The sequence below is a fragment of the Drosophila rhopaloa genome, unplaced genomic scaffold (assembly GCF_018152115.1).
Source record: "Drosophila rhopaloa isolate 14029-0021.01 unplaced genomic scaffold, ASM1815211v1 contig_163, whole genome shotgun sequence".
In the NCBI taxonomy this organism is placed as follows: domain Eukaryota; kingdom Metazoa; phylum Arthropoda; class Insecta; order Diptera; family Drosophilidae; genus Drosophila; species Drosophila rhopaloa.
This window is the reverse complement of record NW_025335043.1, coordinates 12949475-12967927: the sequence shown is the minus strand read 5'-3', so window position 1 is coordinate 12967927 and position 18453 is coordinate 12949475. Positions and strand designations below refer to the sequence as shown.

At 39.7% G+C, this 18453-nt stretch overlaps 1 protein-coding gene across 1 annotated transcript in view; it reads right to left on the bottom strand.

The window, feature by feature from the left end:
• The window catches only part of LOC108040145 (protein rhomboid), a 31763-nt gene extending 13637 nt beyond the window's left edge, over positions 1-18126 (bottom strand). Inside the window, exon 1 of the mRNA XM_044457762.1 lies at positions 18025-18126. Within this exon, the coding sequence (XP_044313697.1) occupies positions 18025-18126 (102 nt within the window). The remainder of the gene's footprint in view (positions 1-18024) is intronic.
• Positions 18127-18453: the final 327 nt, after the last annotated feature.

The window sequence follows — 18453 nt, the reverse complement described above, 5'->3', positions numbered from 1 at the left end:
TTTGCAATTGGACTTCAATTAATTAAATAGTTAAACCATCTTCCGCTGACAAATATTTGTCACATGAGAGTCTCGCTTTTTGCTAGTACAAATAGGAAATAACCCTTATCCGTAACACCCTCGTCATATTTTTCTCGCAATCCAAAACCATTTATACAAATTGTGTCAATAGCTTGACTTTGATAGTTGTCAACCAACTTCAATTTCTGACGTCAAAGACTCGACCCACGCTCCATGAGAAACTGGTTTTGGGACCCCGCATCCCCCTTCCGGGTCCCCCGCATATTTTCTTATCGTTGCGGATTTCAGGTGTTCGCATTGCGTGGGCCTGACTCACCTGAACTCACCTCAACGCAGTTCGTATTGGTCTGGTTCAGTGCGGTTTTCTAATAGAATTCGACCCTGGCGGGGTTCCGTTTCACTTTTCGCCAGATTGTTGCGTTTTTATTTTTGGTTGCAGTATCAACAGAATTTGTTGAGACGGTTTAGCGTCATTTCACACGTAAGTTGTAGGCCTACAGTGGAACATCACATAGTGAGAACTATTCATTTTAGTAGTTATATAATTTAAAAACAAATTTTGTGCCATTTGAATAGGATAAAAGGATAGAAATTAATCATTTCATTTCATTTTAGTAGTTAAATAATTTAAAATCAAATTGTGTACCATTTGAAAAGGGGGTGTCAACATAAAATTATAAAATCATTAATAATTTTACGAATGTAACTTTGACTGTAAATGCCTGTACTTTTTTCTAACAACAATATCGTACAATCAGTTAATAATTCTTAAGAAAAGAACAACTTATCAAAAGTATCTCCAATCCTATAACTTTCCTCAAAATGGAATTTATAATTTTGGTGCAGCCACTGTATCTGTATCTGTGAGATGCATTCTTAGCATGTTTGTTTGTGGTTTGCATTGCAGTATTCGCTTTTTTTTTAGCCCATTTGTTTGCTTTGTTTTTGTTTATCGCCAGCTCGCGAATCTTTGTTGTCTTATCTTCGACTGCTCTTCTTTATTTTCTGCTCTTTTTCTTTTGTTTTAGTCGCGCGCACGAAATTTTCACCTCCGTCGAACAGCATTGATGAATGAAAGGGGGCGGGGCAGGTGAGAGGGGGGCCAGAAGACAGGTGAAAAAGGGGGATATCGGCGATAAGCGATGAGTGTGCGGAGTTCCCTTGGTGGCTGAGCTTTTTGTGGCTGCCGTTGATTCTTGTGATTCATATTCCGCAGTCGCATTTGCATTTGCATTTGCACATTGCGCTGGTTAGGCATTTTTTCCGGCTTACCCCCCGCAGCTACGCCTGTGTACCCCCCCATTTAAGAACCCCCCCTCTTTGTGTTTGGTGTGAAATATTTACGTGTAGACAACATTCCTCCAACTACAGTTGCAATGGCAACTGAAATCCCAGACTAGAAGAAGCAAACACACACAGTAAACATACACAACTTTACAGTTCTCCTTGGCATTTTTACCCACATTTATTTTCGGTGCATTTCCGCCTGCCATTTGCCAGAGCACCTTATCTTACCCCTCAACCATTTCCTATATATCACTCCTACCACCTGGGCAAAATAAAAAAGAATGAAAGTTAAGGAAAAAGGTTAGCACTGAAAATGGCGTACTCTGGAGATAATATATATATATACTTATATATTGTCTAATATGGAAAAAAACAAAGAGGCATAAGTTTCGATACTTTTAATTTTAATCTAATTTCTTTAATGAAAGTGTTATATTTTGTATTACTATTCCACAAAGGTTACGCAGATAAATTGCTTAAAGTTAAATTTCCATTTTAGAACCAGTTAAAAACTAATTAAATCTCATTTTGATGGGCAAAGACAGGAGTTCTTACTATAAATAAGAATATCTTTTACAAACAAACTTCACTTACTGTTGTCCAAACTCTTCGGACGGCCAAGTTTTGCACAGTTAAACCCATTTCTTAGCCATCGAAATGCCAACCGACTTGGACCCCTCAACTCCATCAAGGGTATTCACCAAGAAGTGCTTCCTTCGCAATTCATCTGCGCTTTACTTTTGGCATAAACATTTCCTAAACTTTTATCTAATTCAACAAACTGCAGCAACAACAGGCGACAGCAACAAAGGCCACAACAACGTCAGCTTCATCCATTTTGCAAGGTTCCCAAGACATTTCCACATTTTCCAAGTCATTGTTCTTGTTGTTATTATGGTGTGCTCCATCTTTGAGCTTTTGTTTTTCTTTATTTATTTTTTTTATTTTTTTGTTTTTTTTTCGCATTTTCAGCGTGTTTCAACTTGTTAGGCATTCAACTCTTCACATCGTTGCTCTGCTGGTTTTTTTGTTTTTCCGCCGCGAAGGTTTTTCCTTCAGCAGAGTGTGTTGGTTTTTTCGGACTTTCGGTTCGGTTTTGTGCAACACACGCCACTTGAATTCTTTGTTTGTGTCGCCCTGAGACTCCGGGGCGCCTCTGAAAAGGGGGCGTGGCTGGTTGGAGGGTGGGGGTGTAACTTCTGTTGGTGTTGGGACTCCAAATGGTTGCATAATCTGGCAGTTTTTGCGGAATTTTTTAAAATTTCTTAACCATAAATTTATGCTATTTATTTGCTATGATTTTTATAGCATTTTATGTATATTTTTAACTTTTTAAAGTCCCAATTTGTTTAAAATAAAATCGATAGATAGATTGCACTCAAACAATAAAATCAAAAATTATTGCTTTTATTTCTAGTCCAATCTACCAAAATGTATTATATTTTTAAACATACTATTCTGGTGGCGTTTCGACTTTAGATGGTTGCCTAATCTTTTTTGAATTTATTTCGCTTCTCGGGCATAAACTGCACTAATTTATTAGCTCTGATTTGTATGCGTTTCTGGGGGTATCTGATGGATACAATCTGTCTTTGTAGCGTGCGTGTGCACCTTGGCCGACAAGACAAAATACAAAACGGTTAGAGCCATTGTCTTTGCAACTCAACTTGAAATGTCTGCTTAGATTAATGTGAATGCGAGAGGGTCTGACACTAATGAAGGTCAAAGGTGGTCCAAAAGGGCGGAAAGGGGGTGGCAGGGGAGTTGAAGACAGCTTAAGAATGATTAAATACTATAAACTGTTGACTTTTGCGCTGAAATTGCCTTGAGAGATGGGGGGAAAAACACAAATCAGTTGCTGAATTTAATAGCAGTCAGAAGTTTTGGCCAAATAAAGTTCAGAGGAAATGGAGGAGGAAATAAATAGTAATTAAAGTTTTACGAGTTGGATAGTAATTTTAATACGTAGCTTAACCAATTTAACTTAGAAAACTTTTTCCCATATCTTTCCATAACTTTTCCACTTCTGCACACAATGGCAAAAGAAAAGTAACCCAAAAATTGGTTAAACAAAACTAAGCCATTCAGAAATCAGGTCTTTAGGTCTTTTTCCCTTTTTGTTTGTTTCGCTATTTTCTTTTAATTTGGTTCTGCCTCTCTCTTTCTGATCTGTAAAAAAGCAAACTTGACACATTTAAAAAATATATATTTTTACAAACAAAAAACGAACGACAGCCGAGAAAAATTAAAATGCATTGCGTATGATTTTTTCAAAAATAGCCAACGCATTAATTTTTTTCGTATTTTGCATGCACTCAACAATAAACAAAAACTTAACCAGAGACAAAAGCCCAAGGCAGCCCCTCCTCAGTCATTGAGGTATGATTTATGTATCTGAATCTGATTTTGAATCTTCTGCACTTGTTTGCCAACTTGCCTTTTGATTGAGCAAAAGTTTCCCAGGCAAACAAAGAGAAAAACAATAATTTCGAAAGTGAATAAAATTCACAGCGATGCGATTGAATGAAATACTTTTTGAGTCTGCGTAAATAAATCGAAGTGTAAACAAAAGTGAGCCAAATGTGGAAGCGTCTCCCTCTGGAGTGAGACGAACTTAGTTGGTGGCAAGATGGATGTCCAAACTGGGAGCTCGAGTTCCGCCCACATTGGCGGTGCCACCGGCGGCTCTACTTCATAGACCCTCCATCGATCGTTGGCCACTCCTGCCTACACGCACTCACGTCTTTGCTGCCATTTGAATGAGACAATAGAAATCGAACAGCCAACCAGTGGCTGGCCAAGAAGTTGGCCAGAAGTAGCACTTGTCCGAGATCCCACAAAAGATATCGAAATATGGAGCAGGGCAGCCCACATTCAAAAGCGGGGACCCCAAAGGAGAATTCAGCGGAAAGTGGTTGCCATTTGCTGACAGCTCTGGCACAAACGGTACTCACTTTAACCCGCGTTTAACTCACGAACATTTTCCCCAACGCTCCACATTGCGTATACGCAATGTGTGACTGGTGGGTGGGAGTAAAGAATGTGCAGCTATCCCATTCCGTAAGGCAACAAATACGGATGCCGAACGACAAGCACAGATGTTTTTACAACCCAAAAGATACAAAGCAGGCACAGATACTAATGCTGAAGCTGCTGCAGCACTGACAGATGCAGATTTACATGCACTGAGATATAAATGTGTTGGGTAATAAAGACAGTTTTAAGATTCAATAAAATCTTTTGTTATGACCGAAATTTTTTTTATTCATTTAAAACTGCTCTTTTTATCGGTAATTTACCCAAAATCAAGATTGTAAAATGTTTAGTATTTTATTTTATTTAATGCAATCCAATAATCCGATTTAGTTGAGTACTTTCTTGTCGGCTCTTGTGTACAAAATTGAAGTGAACTATTATTTAAAAACCTTTCGGACATACATTTTAAGTTTTATGATTAGCTAAACATTATGTTTAAGTCAACTGTTTTTTTCCCAGTGGTCTACTCAAATACGTTCAACTCAGCTTGGTTCAGTTGGCAGTTGAGTTTTGCCAAGTTTTAAGCCGATGGATTTATTTTTTTGGGGTTTTGTCGGGATCTCTCAGGGTGAGATATAGAAGTAGAGGGAATTGAGAGTGATAGGATCCCAGGCGGGGGTGTTATGACTTACCGAAGGGGGCAAGAAATGTGTTGACTTTTTTCAGTCCATCCGGGTGAAGGATTTTGCGAACTGGGTGGTGTGTTGCAGCTTCCTTTTCTCCTCCTTCTGAGCGGATGAGCGACAAGATACTGCGGCAGTCGATCCGAGCAGAAAATTGTTGGCAGTACGAATGCTCAGGGCTTTCCACAGTTTTTCCTTGAGCTTTTCCTCTATTTTGCAGTTAACCGCTAGTCGCGCGTGCTGCCGCCGGTTGCCGTTACAAAGTACCGTTCACAACTGAGCTCGTTTTTTATGCGGCCCGATACTTTTATAGATTCGCAAAGTGCCGGGCCTGGCCAAAAAAAAGGGGTAGAGGCTCTTACCGGAGGGTTTACATAGCACTGTGTTGGTTGCCCGTTGTTTGGTGTGTGTTTTTTATTTTTCACCCCTTTCGAAAAGCCGGCTCTTTCTGGCCAAGGTAAGGCCCCTCCCCCCCGCCACCCCTGCACCCCTTGCAGCCCCTTTTTCAACAATAAAGCCAGGTGCAGCAAACATGTTCGAAGTTCGAACGCGTTGCCAAGTTTTCCATTGTCGTGGCTTTTTGCTTTTGGCCGCCATCCGGTGAACGGTAAACCAGGAGTCGCGTGAGCAAGCGAGAGGGGGGGAGTGTGCGACAGGGAGAGGACGAAAAAGGAGCCGGCTGGCCTTTGCCGGCAGCTGCAGGTGCGACAGAGAAAGAGACAGTTGCAGATGCAGCCGCCGACGGATAATTAACCAGTCACTCATTAAGTTTGCACACCCCAAAAACCGCCCTCGGAAACCATTATTGACTCTTCTCATTTGTAAAACAAGGTTTTTCGCTTTCCAGATAATTAATTTAATTATTCCATTACAAGTCAAGGCTCACTTACAGAAATCTACTAATATTATTATTTTATAAATTTTAAGTGAGTCTTGACTTCTGTTAATCCTTAGAGATACAAATGCTATCCTCTCTTTTATCAAACATAGGGAAACGCAATATTAAAAAAATTAAACAGAAACATCTTACAAATTATTTAAATACCTTACTGATAGATTTTCTTAAATAATTTATATTTCACTTACTTTCACTTCAACAAACTCTTTTTGAAGACACCCAAAACTTGTGTCTCGCCCTGGAGAAAATAAATAAAATGAATTCGATCTCAGCTGCTGTTTTCGCCTTATTTATTGGGTGTCAAAAGGCGCATCCATCAGATACAAGATACGAGCTACCAAACTAAACTTATTTCTGTGGGCTATCTATGGAATCTCATGGGACTCATCTCTTTTGTCCCGCGACTTGTTAACATATCGAATACAATTCTGATATGTTGTGGTCTTATCTTTTGCTTCAACCTTTCCCTGCCCGAATAGCTAACATCGAAAGAGCAAGATACATTAACAATTGGCAGAAACATCTTCATCAAAGATGCCTGAGTCGCTGCTGCCGCTGACAGCTGATGAGGGCGCCGACCCTTTGTACCGCTCTCACTCCCACACTACCCCTATCTCATTCGCTCCCTTTGCCAATGCGCTTCAATTCGCGCAGATTGGATTCAAACTGATTTCGAGTGCTGAATTAAGTGGCAGTTGAACGGAAGTCCATGTATTTCATCTATAGAAGGTAAGGGTGCCGAGATCCTAACGAAGCGAGATATTCCCCTGATTAACCTTTAAAAACCTGGTAATATGAGGGTGCTGTCAGCGAGCTAAATCACTTGTTAATTTTATCCATTACTAGGGGATGCTTTGTTGATCCTTTAATATATAATTATATTCTTTAACTTCCGATTCTATATCTGTTTATTGCACCTCAAGATAATTCAACTAATTAGTTATTCATGTCTAATACTGTCATCCTACTTACTACATTTGATTAATAGTTTCTGATTTACAAAAATTCATACGACTGGTTGTGCCTTGTTTTCTTTAAAGGCTATACTAAAAAGCTTATAATTAATTTCTTGCGCCGCAAATGTTTATCCAACGCGACCAAAGAAAACACTTTAAATTCAATCCCATTTCGCCCCATCTTAAAAAAAAGAAAAGAGAAGAAAAACATTTGCTCGTAAAAATTGCATTGGCCAAAAAGACAATTTTTATACCCTTGCAGAGGGTATTATAATTTCAGTCAAAAGTTTGCAACGCAGTGAAGGAGACATTTCCGACCCTATAAAGTATATATATTCTTGATCAGCATCACCAGGAGAGTCGATCTAGCCATGTCCGTCTGTCCGTCCGTCTGTCCGTCTGTCCGTCTGTCCGTCCGTCTGTCCGTCTGTCCGTCCGTCCGTTTCTACGCAAACTAGTCCCTCAGTTTTAAAGCTATCTGCTTGAAACTTTCCCAAAAGTTGTCTTTCTATTGCAGGTAGTATATAAGTCGGAACGAGCGGGATCGGGCCACTATATCATATAGCTGCCATATAACTGAACGATCGGAAATGCCATAACTTTGGTGTTTTTAAAGTTAGGAAGTTGGGATTTTCTATGAGTTTTATTTTTGGCCAATTAATCCGACCTACCGAATTTCATAAGGATCGGACGACTATATCCTATAGCCGCCATATAATTGATTGATCGGAAATGCCATAACTTTGGTGTTTGTAAAGTTATAAAGTTGGGATTTTCTATGGGTTTTATTTTTGGCCAATCAATCCGACCTACCAAATTTCACAACGATCGGCCGACTATATCCTATAGCTGCCATATAACTGAACGATTGGAAATGCCATAACTTTGGTGTTTTTAAAGTTAGGAAGTTAGGACTTTTTATGAGTATTAAGAATACACCATATGAATAATTTTGAAGAATATAATTTACAGAATATTCTGCAAGGGTATATCAACTTCGGCTCCGTCCGAAGTTAGCTTTCCTTTCTTGTTTAAGTTGTTTTTGTTCGTGTTTCATATATTTTTTCGTCGCTCATTTCCACTCTCGCCCATTTATATTTTTTTCAACGTGTTTAATTGCCGTCCCTCGGAGCCGCAAAAAAAAAATAAAGAAAATTAAACAAAAACAAAGAAAAAATCATAAAAGCCAAAAATACTACATATAAAAACAAGGTGAAAATATTGCGCAAAGCAAAATAAAAAATAACAAAAAATGGTACAACAAAAATCAAACAAATTCAAACAGACGCGAAGCAAAGGCAAAAAGCGATTTATGCAAAACACAGATAAGCCGAAAAAAAGCAAAGACGATTAGGCGATTTAACGCACGCAAAATAAAATCCAATAAAATGTGATTACTATAGGAGAGTGAACAGGGACAGGGCGAAATAAAACAGATGTTCGACACGGCAAAAATAACAGTAACAACAAGTGGCGTAGACGGGGGATTTTGATGGATTTTGGTCCCTAAACACTGTAAAAATAATTTAAAAAGAAATGTTTCTTAAAGAAAAATTTACAAATTAAATATAAGGTGTTTAGCCTAGACCTGAAACTTTCTAAAACCCCTTAGTTTAAAATTAAGACCCCCTTAATTAAGTCATGTAACGCCACTGGAAACAAAAATTGGTGGACGAGCTGGTTTCTTCTTAGGTTTGTTGCTAAGTCTGATTGCTGCTCGTGCCAAAGAACGACATGTGTAGTTATAATACGAAAGAGACAAGGATATCAATAAGATATCCTTTGACAGGAAGAGAGCGAGGAAATCAAGGATTTCAGTCAACTAGTTTTTCTGGCCTCACCTGCCTCTGCCACATGCCGCTGCTCAAATTACGCTCCTTCCCCTCGCACTTCATTCTTTTCGCACTGCTTCCTTCTTATTTCTTTGTCGACTATGGTTCTTATAAAACATAATAATTATTATGACTTGCTCCACCTCCTCAACCCTCCGTAATACTCCCCTAGTGTCTGCTTCCGTCCCAGACAGAAGAAAAGAGACGGCATGTATAGTTGCAGCACGCTAACTAAAAAATATAAAAATAATACGAAAAAAAACAGAAAAGGACGAAGATTAAGGTACAGTAACATCAGTTCCTCAACTGATTCTTAAAAAAAAAACATTAAACAATCCTAAAGCCAAAAATAAAAAATCTCTTTAGAAAATCGTCATCAGCAAGACCAAAATAATTTTCATCCACTTCCTAAAAATATAATGTTCTACAACTCTATAAATATATGTAAACAAAAACCCCAGTTTTTAATAAACTTTTCATCGATTTTAATTTGTTTGTTGAGGCACCCAAAAAGATATTCGGGAAGAAAAAAATATGCAATAGATAAAGGTGCCTACGTAAATAAATATTTTTTTTTTGCTAGAGTCTTAGCTATTTCTGCAATGAGCATTAAACTTATAAAAAAAGTAGCATTCGACAGTCGAGTGACCACTGTGGTTAAGAGGAGTGACATAGAGGGAGAACGAACAGACGAACAGGCTGCAGCTGCGAGTATCGCCAATGTCAATGTGCGATTCATTCTGTAAAACATTTCGAGACATCGGGCAATGCAGTACCCCCCTCCCGAAAAACCCTTTTAATACACTCTGCGCATACAAATAAGTGGGAGAACTACTATCGGGCAAACGGAAAACGGAAAGTGGCTGGTAGTAATTTTATTGAGAAATCTGAAAGGAAGAAGGCACAAGCCAAGAAGTGGACAAGGGGGCACCAGCGGGTTAAGGGGGCACGAACATGGGGCTAAGGAATGCGACGCCTGCCGCATAATAACAAAACAACAATGAGGATCTAAGAATCTTAGGATTCGAGTATCTGAGTATCTGAAAGATACGCAACCAAATGCATCCGCACAGTGGGCACAACAAAGTTGCTCCCATAAAAGCGGCGGAAAAGCAAAGCAAACCATGCCAAACAAAATAACAGAAACAGCTAGGAAGGAAAAAAAACAAACAACAAAAGAAATCAAACCAGAACACCTTGCCAAAAAGAGAGAATGTATCTCAAAGATACGCGCTCTTATACGCTCGAACATGTTCGCATGGCTCTCTCAACTGTTGCAACAGCTGTTCGAACGTGTTGCGTATAAGAGAGACACACACAACGTGTTGCGTAGAAGACAAGTGCTTGAGGTTCGTTGGTTTGTATTTCTTGGTTTATAAAGTGGAAATGGAATGAAGAAGTGCAAGGGGGAGGGGAAGGGGAAGTGCAAGGGAAGGGGAAGTGCAAGAAAGATGAATGAGTGGGAGACTGAAACACGATCATTCATGATCGGTGGTGAAATAGTGTCAGATATTTGTGCAACATACATACATATCAAAACGCCTTCGGTTTGGTATTAATAAAGTTTTAATGGTTAACATTTAAACAAAAGCTATACAATCTAAAAAATTATACAATTTTATAAATAAATTAATTTTGTATTTAAAATACTCATATTTTTATTTATTATATGGGGTAATCCTTTAATATTTTTCCCTAATTCATCTTCAAAATGTATTTCTATTATAGTATTTTAAATGATTTAATCAAATCCATCAATGGGTTACTTTTCCATTCAAGCAAATGCGAAAACCAAATAGATTTAGAAAAGTGGAAAAGTACTACCGGTTCCTAATAGTTTATTAGAGCAATTGATTTGTGTGTTTAAATAAACATTTCGGTTTCCTTCCTAAACACCCACTGAAAACAAAAAACAATTACAAATTTTGCACATTTGTACCATCTGAAGGTTGAAGATTCCCCAATTTTTTGCTCCTATCCATCACCTGGTTAAATTTAAAATTTACCATTCAAAGCCACATCCCTTTCTCCTGGCGCAGTTTGAACTCTTTCTCCCATCATAAAGCCATCTATTTTCTTTGGGGAAAGTTGGGCAGAGGCAACTGTGCCTTGTCCATTAATTCAATGTAAACCATTCAAATGAAATCCATTAGAGTTTATATTTCAACCATAAAACGTTGGAGGCTCCTTTCGGTAGTTGGTAGTTCCTTGTGCCACTATATAGCCTACTCTACATCCTCCATGTCCCCCGCCCCGTCTCACTCCCACACATGGATAACGAACCCCACAAGGCTCAATTTAAAACCATCTCTCGTCCTTTTTCTCTGCACACAATGGCCTCCTTTCCCCGTCCAATGCCATTTTGAAAAGCTTAGCCGAAAATATTTGCATAAGATTCAAACTGCAGGCAAGAAACGTTTTAGAACCCCTCTATTTTCCTCCTTAGCCGCCCCACATTGCAGGCCAAAAATAAAATGCAATTTACCCGAAATGAAACAAAATAACTAAACCCAAAACCACCCCTCACCCCTCCCCTTGTGAGTGGCTTGGTCGAAAGTTTTGTTCAAGTTTTCGGCAGTCAAATGTGGAGTTCATATTTGCGTTGGAATTACCCCTAGCCCCATTGCGTCCCCACTGCCTAATTGTATGAAAATACTTGGATCCTTTGCTTTCTGGTCCGGACCAAATGGGAATTTAAGCCCTGCAGGAGAACGCAGAACCACCGCCGAAAACTAAATGAAAACGAAAACAGAGAGCAAAAGGAAGTCAAGGTGTCGCCACCGATCGATTTCTTGACTTCTTAAAAGGCAGAGAGAAAAATAAAAGAGGCTCTTAAATTACTTAAATCTTCAGGAGTATACAAATTGAATAACACAAAATTACGCTTTAAATGATATAAATATTGTTGTAAAATTTAAATTATTAAATCATGGCTAACAATAGTCAAAACATTTCAAGAAAATGATTAACATTCATTAAATTTAATGAAATCATTTTTTTTTAAAGATGATTGTAAGCATTTCAGTGAAAAAAACTTGAGTTTTTATATGTGTGCAGGATCTCAGAGAGACAAAAATGAGAAATGGGACAGCAATGTGTTTTAGGGATTAGGAGAATGTCACTGTGGGTAGGATTCGTGCTACGAGTAGAATCAGAGAATCTGTGACCTCAACCGGGTATTGACTGGGCAAAAACATCTCGGGAAATTGGCTAGATGACCGAAAATGGAGGGGTCAGTATGGAGGAACTGTAGCATTGAGTGGGTGGTCAGGGGATTTGTTTCTGTAGCAACTCCAAGTGCAGCCGAGCATTTGACAGCCCTGGCATATGCAAAATTTACATTTGAATTAAATATTTGGCACCCTCCGTACACCCGCTGTGTATATGTACATCTATAACCGTCGCCCACTCTCGGCCGCAACCACAACTGTCAGACATCTCTGGATCCCCGGCTGTCTGGCCTTCCACCCACTCCTCACCCACTGGGCTGCAATTTCGGCAGATTAACTTTATCCTTTTTCATGGGGCTCTGCTACCCTCTTGAGCCCCTCCGTTAAGTGGAGTTGGTTGGGATGACAGCAAGGTGTTTGGCAATGGGGATTATAACACTGGAAAGCGGCTTGCAACAATTACAAAGTTTTTAAATTTTAGCAAGACAATTAACTTAAACGAAGGACTCATTGAACATACATGGACTACCAGAAATTTGTACTTTCCTTACAGAAGAATGGAATATAACGATATTAACGAGATATAAATAAGCAATTATATTTATTTTAATAATAATTAATAAAAATGTTCTTACCAATCTGTAAAAAATATTGGAACTCAAACACATATATTATAAACCAAAATATGAGTATCTTTATATCCTTATTAAAAATTAGCTTGTTTATTTTACAGGATATCGCCTGGTTCAGTAACCTCTTTTTCCATTTCTGACTTCCTTCTAATTCGGAAAACACAAAGTTGGCAAGTGCCTCCCGTAGTTTTCCCATCCCCTCTCCCATTCAATTTTCTAGTTTCCTTTCATTTTGCTTAGTTTTTAATTAAATCAAAATATGTTGCACCAGCAAGTGTATGACCAAATGACCAAAAAAAAAGCAATAGGAGTGGGCGTGGCCTCTCCGATCGGAGCAATGGCGATTGCCACTTGGGTCCAGGGAGATGCCCATCCAATCTTCGGGTCAGAAAGAGGCAGCATCTGTGGATGACCAAGGCTTTATGGGTCAGGTTACGAAACCCGTTTCTCGGTTCTGGTTTCCCTTCTCTCTCACTCGCTCGCCTGTGATTGGACTCTTCCAAAAAGTAAGATACAGATGCGAAGGGTGCTGAGATGCCTCTGCTACCTGCCATTTGCCCTGTCCGCTGTCCGTTGTCCGCTGTCCGTTTAGCGGAGTTGCAAAGGCCCACAGAGTCATCAAGTCGCAACCACATCATTAATAAGCCTCTGAGATGGAGGGTTAAGGGAAGGTGCTATACAAACAGAAAGGGTAGATCTAAGGAACCTATGGTCCTAATGGCTAACACGTCCTGGCTAATGAGGCGAAACCAAGAAAATTTAAAAGTTACAGGAACTATATGGTTGGGGAAGAAGGCGACTGTAAGCCTGATTAATTTGTGGGAATACTTGAATTCTCAATGGGGCTTCTTGGTTTGTTTGTTTTACCCTTCCAAATAGTTTTATAATTGTGGGTAAAAGTCTTTAATGTCAAAAAACAACAACCAACGGATTGGTTCAAAAAGTTGGAACTTGTTTTCTTTTTTTTTTAAATACTTGGTTTCTATTTGGATAAAGCTACTCCATCAAATAATCAAATAATGTTGAACAACTCTCGGATGTCAGTCTATTGACCAATAGTTTTTGAGTTTTGAAGATTTATATATTGTGAAGCAATATGCATTCTCAACCATATACAACTCAGGCTAGCCTGATTGTGACACCTTCTTGAATAAATATATATGGTATATTTAACAGAAAGTTTTTGATTTGCGTTTCACAGCACCTGCCCAGAAAAACCTATGCTCTGCTCTTCTGAACTCCAGATGCAGTTTTCCAAGCAGAAAGAGAAAACTTCAAAGGAGGCAGCCTTTGTTCAGAGTTCATTTTCCGAGCACACTCAACGTAATCGCCGCCCAGATGATTTCCCGTCGTTGTTCAGAGACAGAAACACTTGTCGACTGAGATTCTCAACTCGGAGGAAGGCAGAGATACAGAGAGAAGTCACAATTGAATTGCACTCGAGGGACTGGTACCGAAAATAGAAAAGTAATAACAAGGAACTTATGCTAATAGCGCGTACCAAAAGAGCCAAAAGAAAACAAACAACCGACAACAACAGGCGGCAGACAATTCATAAAAAAAATTGTACTTGTGGAAAACCAAGGAAAAGCGGGGAGGGAAAGGAAAGAGGCCACGACCTCAGGGTGCAATAAAAATTAGAGTGCGCAGGCGCAGCCGTAACAGAATATGTAGGAAAATATGTTTATTAAACGTTGCGAGGGGAGCCGCGGAAGCTGGAGGAGATGGGGAACCTTTTAGGCACCATCATCAGTCACTGAGTGTGAGGCAGCCAAAAAGTGGCAATAGATCTTTCTCCTGCGGTTTTGGGGGCGGACTTCATAAATCATCTTCTAATTGACTAGGTATTTTAGTGGTATTCCTGGAGAAGAACTTAAAGACTTTGCTAAAGATGATCTATTATGAAGGAGGAACAGTGGCTGATAAGGGCACGTAAGCATTAGTTGACATAGGTTACATTACTTGAAAATTTAATGATGAGTAGGGTGTGGAAAGTATTTTTAATGTACTTTAAAATATCAAATAAATAAGACGGAGAAGTGATGCTAATAAAAATCATAGTTTGATGTAGCTAATAAAACAAGAAATGGAATTGTTATTTTTGTATGATAATGTTTAACAAAGTTCATTATTCTTTGGCAACAAATTCAAATATAGTTTTATTTTTGAAATGATAAATTTTCATAGCAAACAGCTCCTCGAAATGGTATAATTAGTCTATCTTAATGTACTTAAAAATATCAAACAAATAAGGCTTCAAAGGGATGCTAATAAGAATCATAGTTAAATGTAGCTAATAAAAAAGGAACTGGGATTGAATATTAACCTTGTTATTGTTGTATGATTATGCTTAGCAAAGTTTATTATCCGTTGGCAACAAATGCCCATATAGTTTTATTTTTGAAATGAAAAATTTCCAAAGCAAACAGCTTCTCAAAATGGAATAATTAGTCTATCTTCGATTGGCGAGATCGTTGCCCAGATGACCTCTAACCCAATTCCGGTTGCCAAGTGGAAAGTTTTCACCCAGTGCAACGCCTCCCATTCCACTTGATTTCCCTCAAATATCTCTTCGGGCGGTGCATAAACAAATTCCGGATTCGAGCAGCTGCGAATGATGATGCAGGGGATTTTCTTCTAAATCATCTTCCCCAGCTTTGGTATTTTTTCCCCCCGAGGTCTCCCTTTTAAACCCCTGACCATCCACTTTATGGATGAGCTCTGTAGGGAGCTGCGGCAATTTATTACCTGCCATTTACCGTTCCTCATTATTAATTGCAAGGCAATTAATCAGTTTTACTTGCGTTCAACGAGGCGTATACGCAACCCTCTCTCTCTCTTTGGGCAACGAAAATTTGAATGAATTGAAATGCAAATTGTTGAAGTAAATAAACATTCCCGTGGAAATCGGGGATGACTTTAAGACATAGAAAGCAACGCAGTGTGAAATCGGAAATTCGTGTCTCCTTCACGTGTCCGCTCTGATTTTCCTTCCGATTTTGGCTTCATGTTTGTCCGCAGGACGTGGCAATAAAATGCATCGGCAGTTTCCCTCTGTTCCTGTTTCCCTTTCCCTTGTATTACGATATATTTCTATTCGATTTTCAAGTTTCAGCTGCATAAGTACAGCCTCCCACCCCCTGGAAAACCCCCCACCCACCAAGGCCGCTGTCCCTTACTCAATAAAACTTTTTGATTTCCGCTCGAATAGACGAAACTTTTTAATGCGGATGTTCTGCCAGCAGCAGAAAAGCAGAAAAGAGCGAAATAAAAAGCGAAAAGTAAAAAACGAAAACGAAAACGAAATCAAATCAAACCAAATTGAATCGAATCCAAGGCAAAACAAAAGGCATTGAGTGGATGAGGGAGGGGGGGGTTGTAAAAAACAGAAATTTAAATGTAGAATCAGAATCAATACCCAGAAGACTAAACACCTGCCAAATCGCCCTCAGTTCCATTTTAATTCAATTGGATTACTTTCCATCGCAGCACTCGCATGCTGAAGGGGGTAGTGTTTTTTCAAAGGGGGTTTTCCATCGCTGGAGGTAGGAAAATCGCAACACCAGGGACAGTTTCCACCATTGAGTGGCTAAATTCTCCATTTCAGACCATCGCATCGCGTGGGGCTTCTTTATCGTTTTTGCAAATTCGCGATTAATGCACTCTCGGCTGCGAAAGGCCCCATCATGCAGCCCAACACCTCTGGCGTTCTTTATTGCCATTTCCAATCACCCAAATGGCACAAGAATTCAAAACAATGGGAAATAAAATTAAATAAAACCAAACAAAGTATAAATGAATGAAAAGAACTGTGAATGGGAGACGCGTAGTTGAATGAGCCGTAAGAAAGTGACTAATGTGAAAAACATGTATGAGCACAAGGCAAATACAATTTCCATTCCATTTAATTATATGAATTAAGGGGTTTGTTTGGTTTAAAACAATGGTGGTTTAGGCTTGTAAATAAGAGTTAAATTATAACATTTTAGGTAGCTTACAAAAACATTTTAAAGGTGCAGTAATTTCCTAAAATTAAATTTAAGCCAGTAAAGTTTGTTTTATAACCCCACCACATGTACAAAATTGTATCTGGACACTACTCATGCTGCTCGAAGTAACTATACCATAACAAAGCCTTCGATTAACCCCAGTTTGGAGGAGAATAAGCCTCGAAAGCGAGCCATTAACAACCTCAACTGCACTTAAGCTCGGAACACGAGACGCCAACCGAGAGGGGGAGCATCCAGCATCTCGACATCGCAGCATGTTAGCATCTCCACATCTCAGCCCGGGAATAATGGAAGACCTGGCACCGCTCGTGCCAACTCCACGAGAGGTTTCCTGGCCAGGAGGAGGAGGCGGGGCACCAGATGAAACCGAAACCCAAGCCGAAAACGGAGACAAAGCCAAACAGCGGCGAAAGGAAGGGCACAATCACCGGAAGAAACGCGGAGGAGATGCCGGGGTTGCAGCTGGAATCTGATAGGAACATCATCTCGAGCATATCCGGCAAGTGCAAGTGCGTGGAGGTGGATTCCGCAGGGAGAGGGAGGGGGAGGGGGAGGGAGATTATGATGATGATGGGGCAGGGCGGGTGAAAGCGAGTGTTGACGCTTCCAGCTGCGGGGTTAATAAGCGATATAAGCGACACGATAACGAGTTGTGGAGTACACGAAGTGCTCTTCTTTTCATTCCCCTCGTGCAACTCCACTTCTGATACAAGTCCCTCAATGGGGATTAAGCTGATGTCGGGGTTACACTGTGGAAAATTTGTACAGCTGACATTGCTACACATATGCTATAAAACCAATTTTAATAAAAATTGCATTCATTCAATTCAATTCATTTAGGATTCTTAAGTTCTTCAAATGTATGAATGTATAAATTATTTAGAAAAATGAACAATATTTACGTCATACAACATGGTTTTGAACTATAACCTTTGACCTTAAAGAAGAATCTTATATCTATTAAGAATTGGAGACGATTTGAAAGTAGTAACATTATATTACGTATTTAAGCATGAGCCATAGTTAAAGATGAATTTATTTAAAACCAAAGGTTCAACTCTGCTTAAATAATTCCAAGTGCACTTCTCAACCTCTTTTCACCCCCTGTCCCCCATTCAAGCTGCCTTTGTATTCGCCTGCTAATGGATGTGACAAGGCATGTCCTGGCTAATCCTGCGACGTTCCTGATTAAGTGCAACTTTGACGTGGAACGGTTTAATTGCTGGAACACCCAGGCAGCTGCCCCCTGCCCCCTGCCCCTTGTACTCCATTAATGAGCTATAGATTGGGCATTCATCCCTCGCTTTTCCTTGCGGGGAAATCCTTTGACTCGGCCAGACTCCTGGGCAGGCATTGCGATTCGATCTCCGGCTCCGATCCATGTGCAAATTCGATCATTTCAATCTGCTTTCCATGTCCTTTGGCTTAGCATCTGCCGTCGCCGGCAGCACGCGCATCCTTTTTGTAAACACTAGGACAAAGGACTCTCGCTCTGAGCACACACACATGTCGTCCCGACAGGAAGCGCACTGATTGAGGGGCAAATCTCTGGCCCTCACCCTCCGTTTCTCGCTCGAATCCTTGGTCTGGGGACAGATGTTCTTATTGAGGACGAGGACGAGGACTGGAACGCGTGTCCCGCCAGCAAATCGGAAGTGCATCCCCCAGCCCTCGCTCCATTATTCCCGATCCTGCTCCTCTTTGATCTCCAGAGGCATTTAACCTACGAAATAGTTTTGGTTTTCGGTACCACAAGATTTATTATTATTATTCTTCGTTCTTCATTCCATTGAATCCGATTGTTTTGCATCCCAATTATGGGACAGAGGTTTTGACCCCTGACAAGTGGGTTTAAAGAGGGTTGCTGAGGAATGTGGGGTTGGGGGCTAAGAAATATTCCTTTGTGTAGTTAGAAAATTAAACAGGACTAAAACAAAGACAAATACGGAAAATACAATAATTATCTTATATGTATATTGTATTGTATT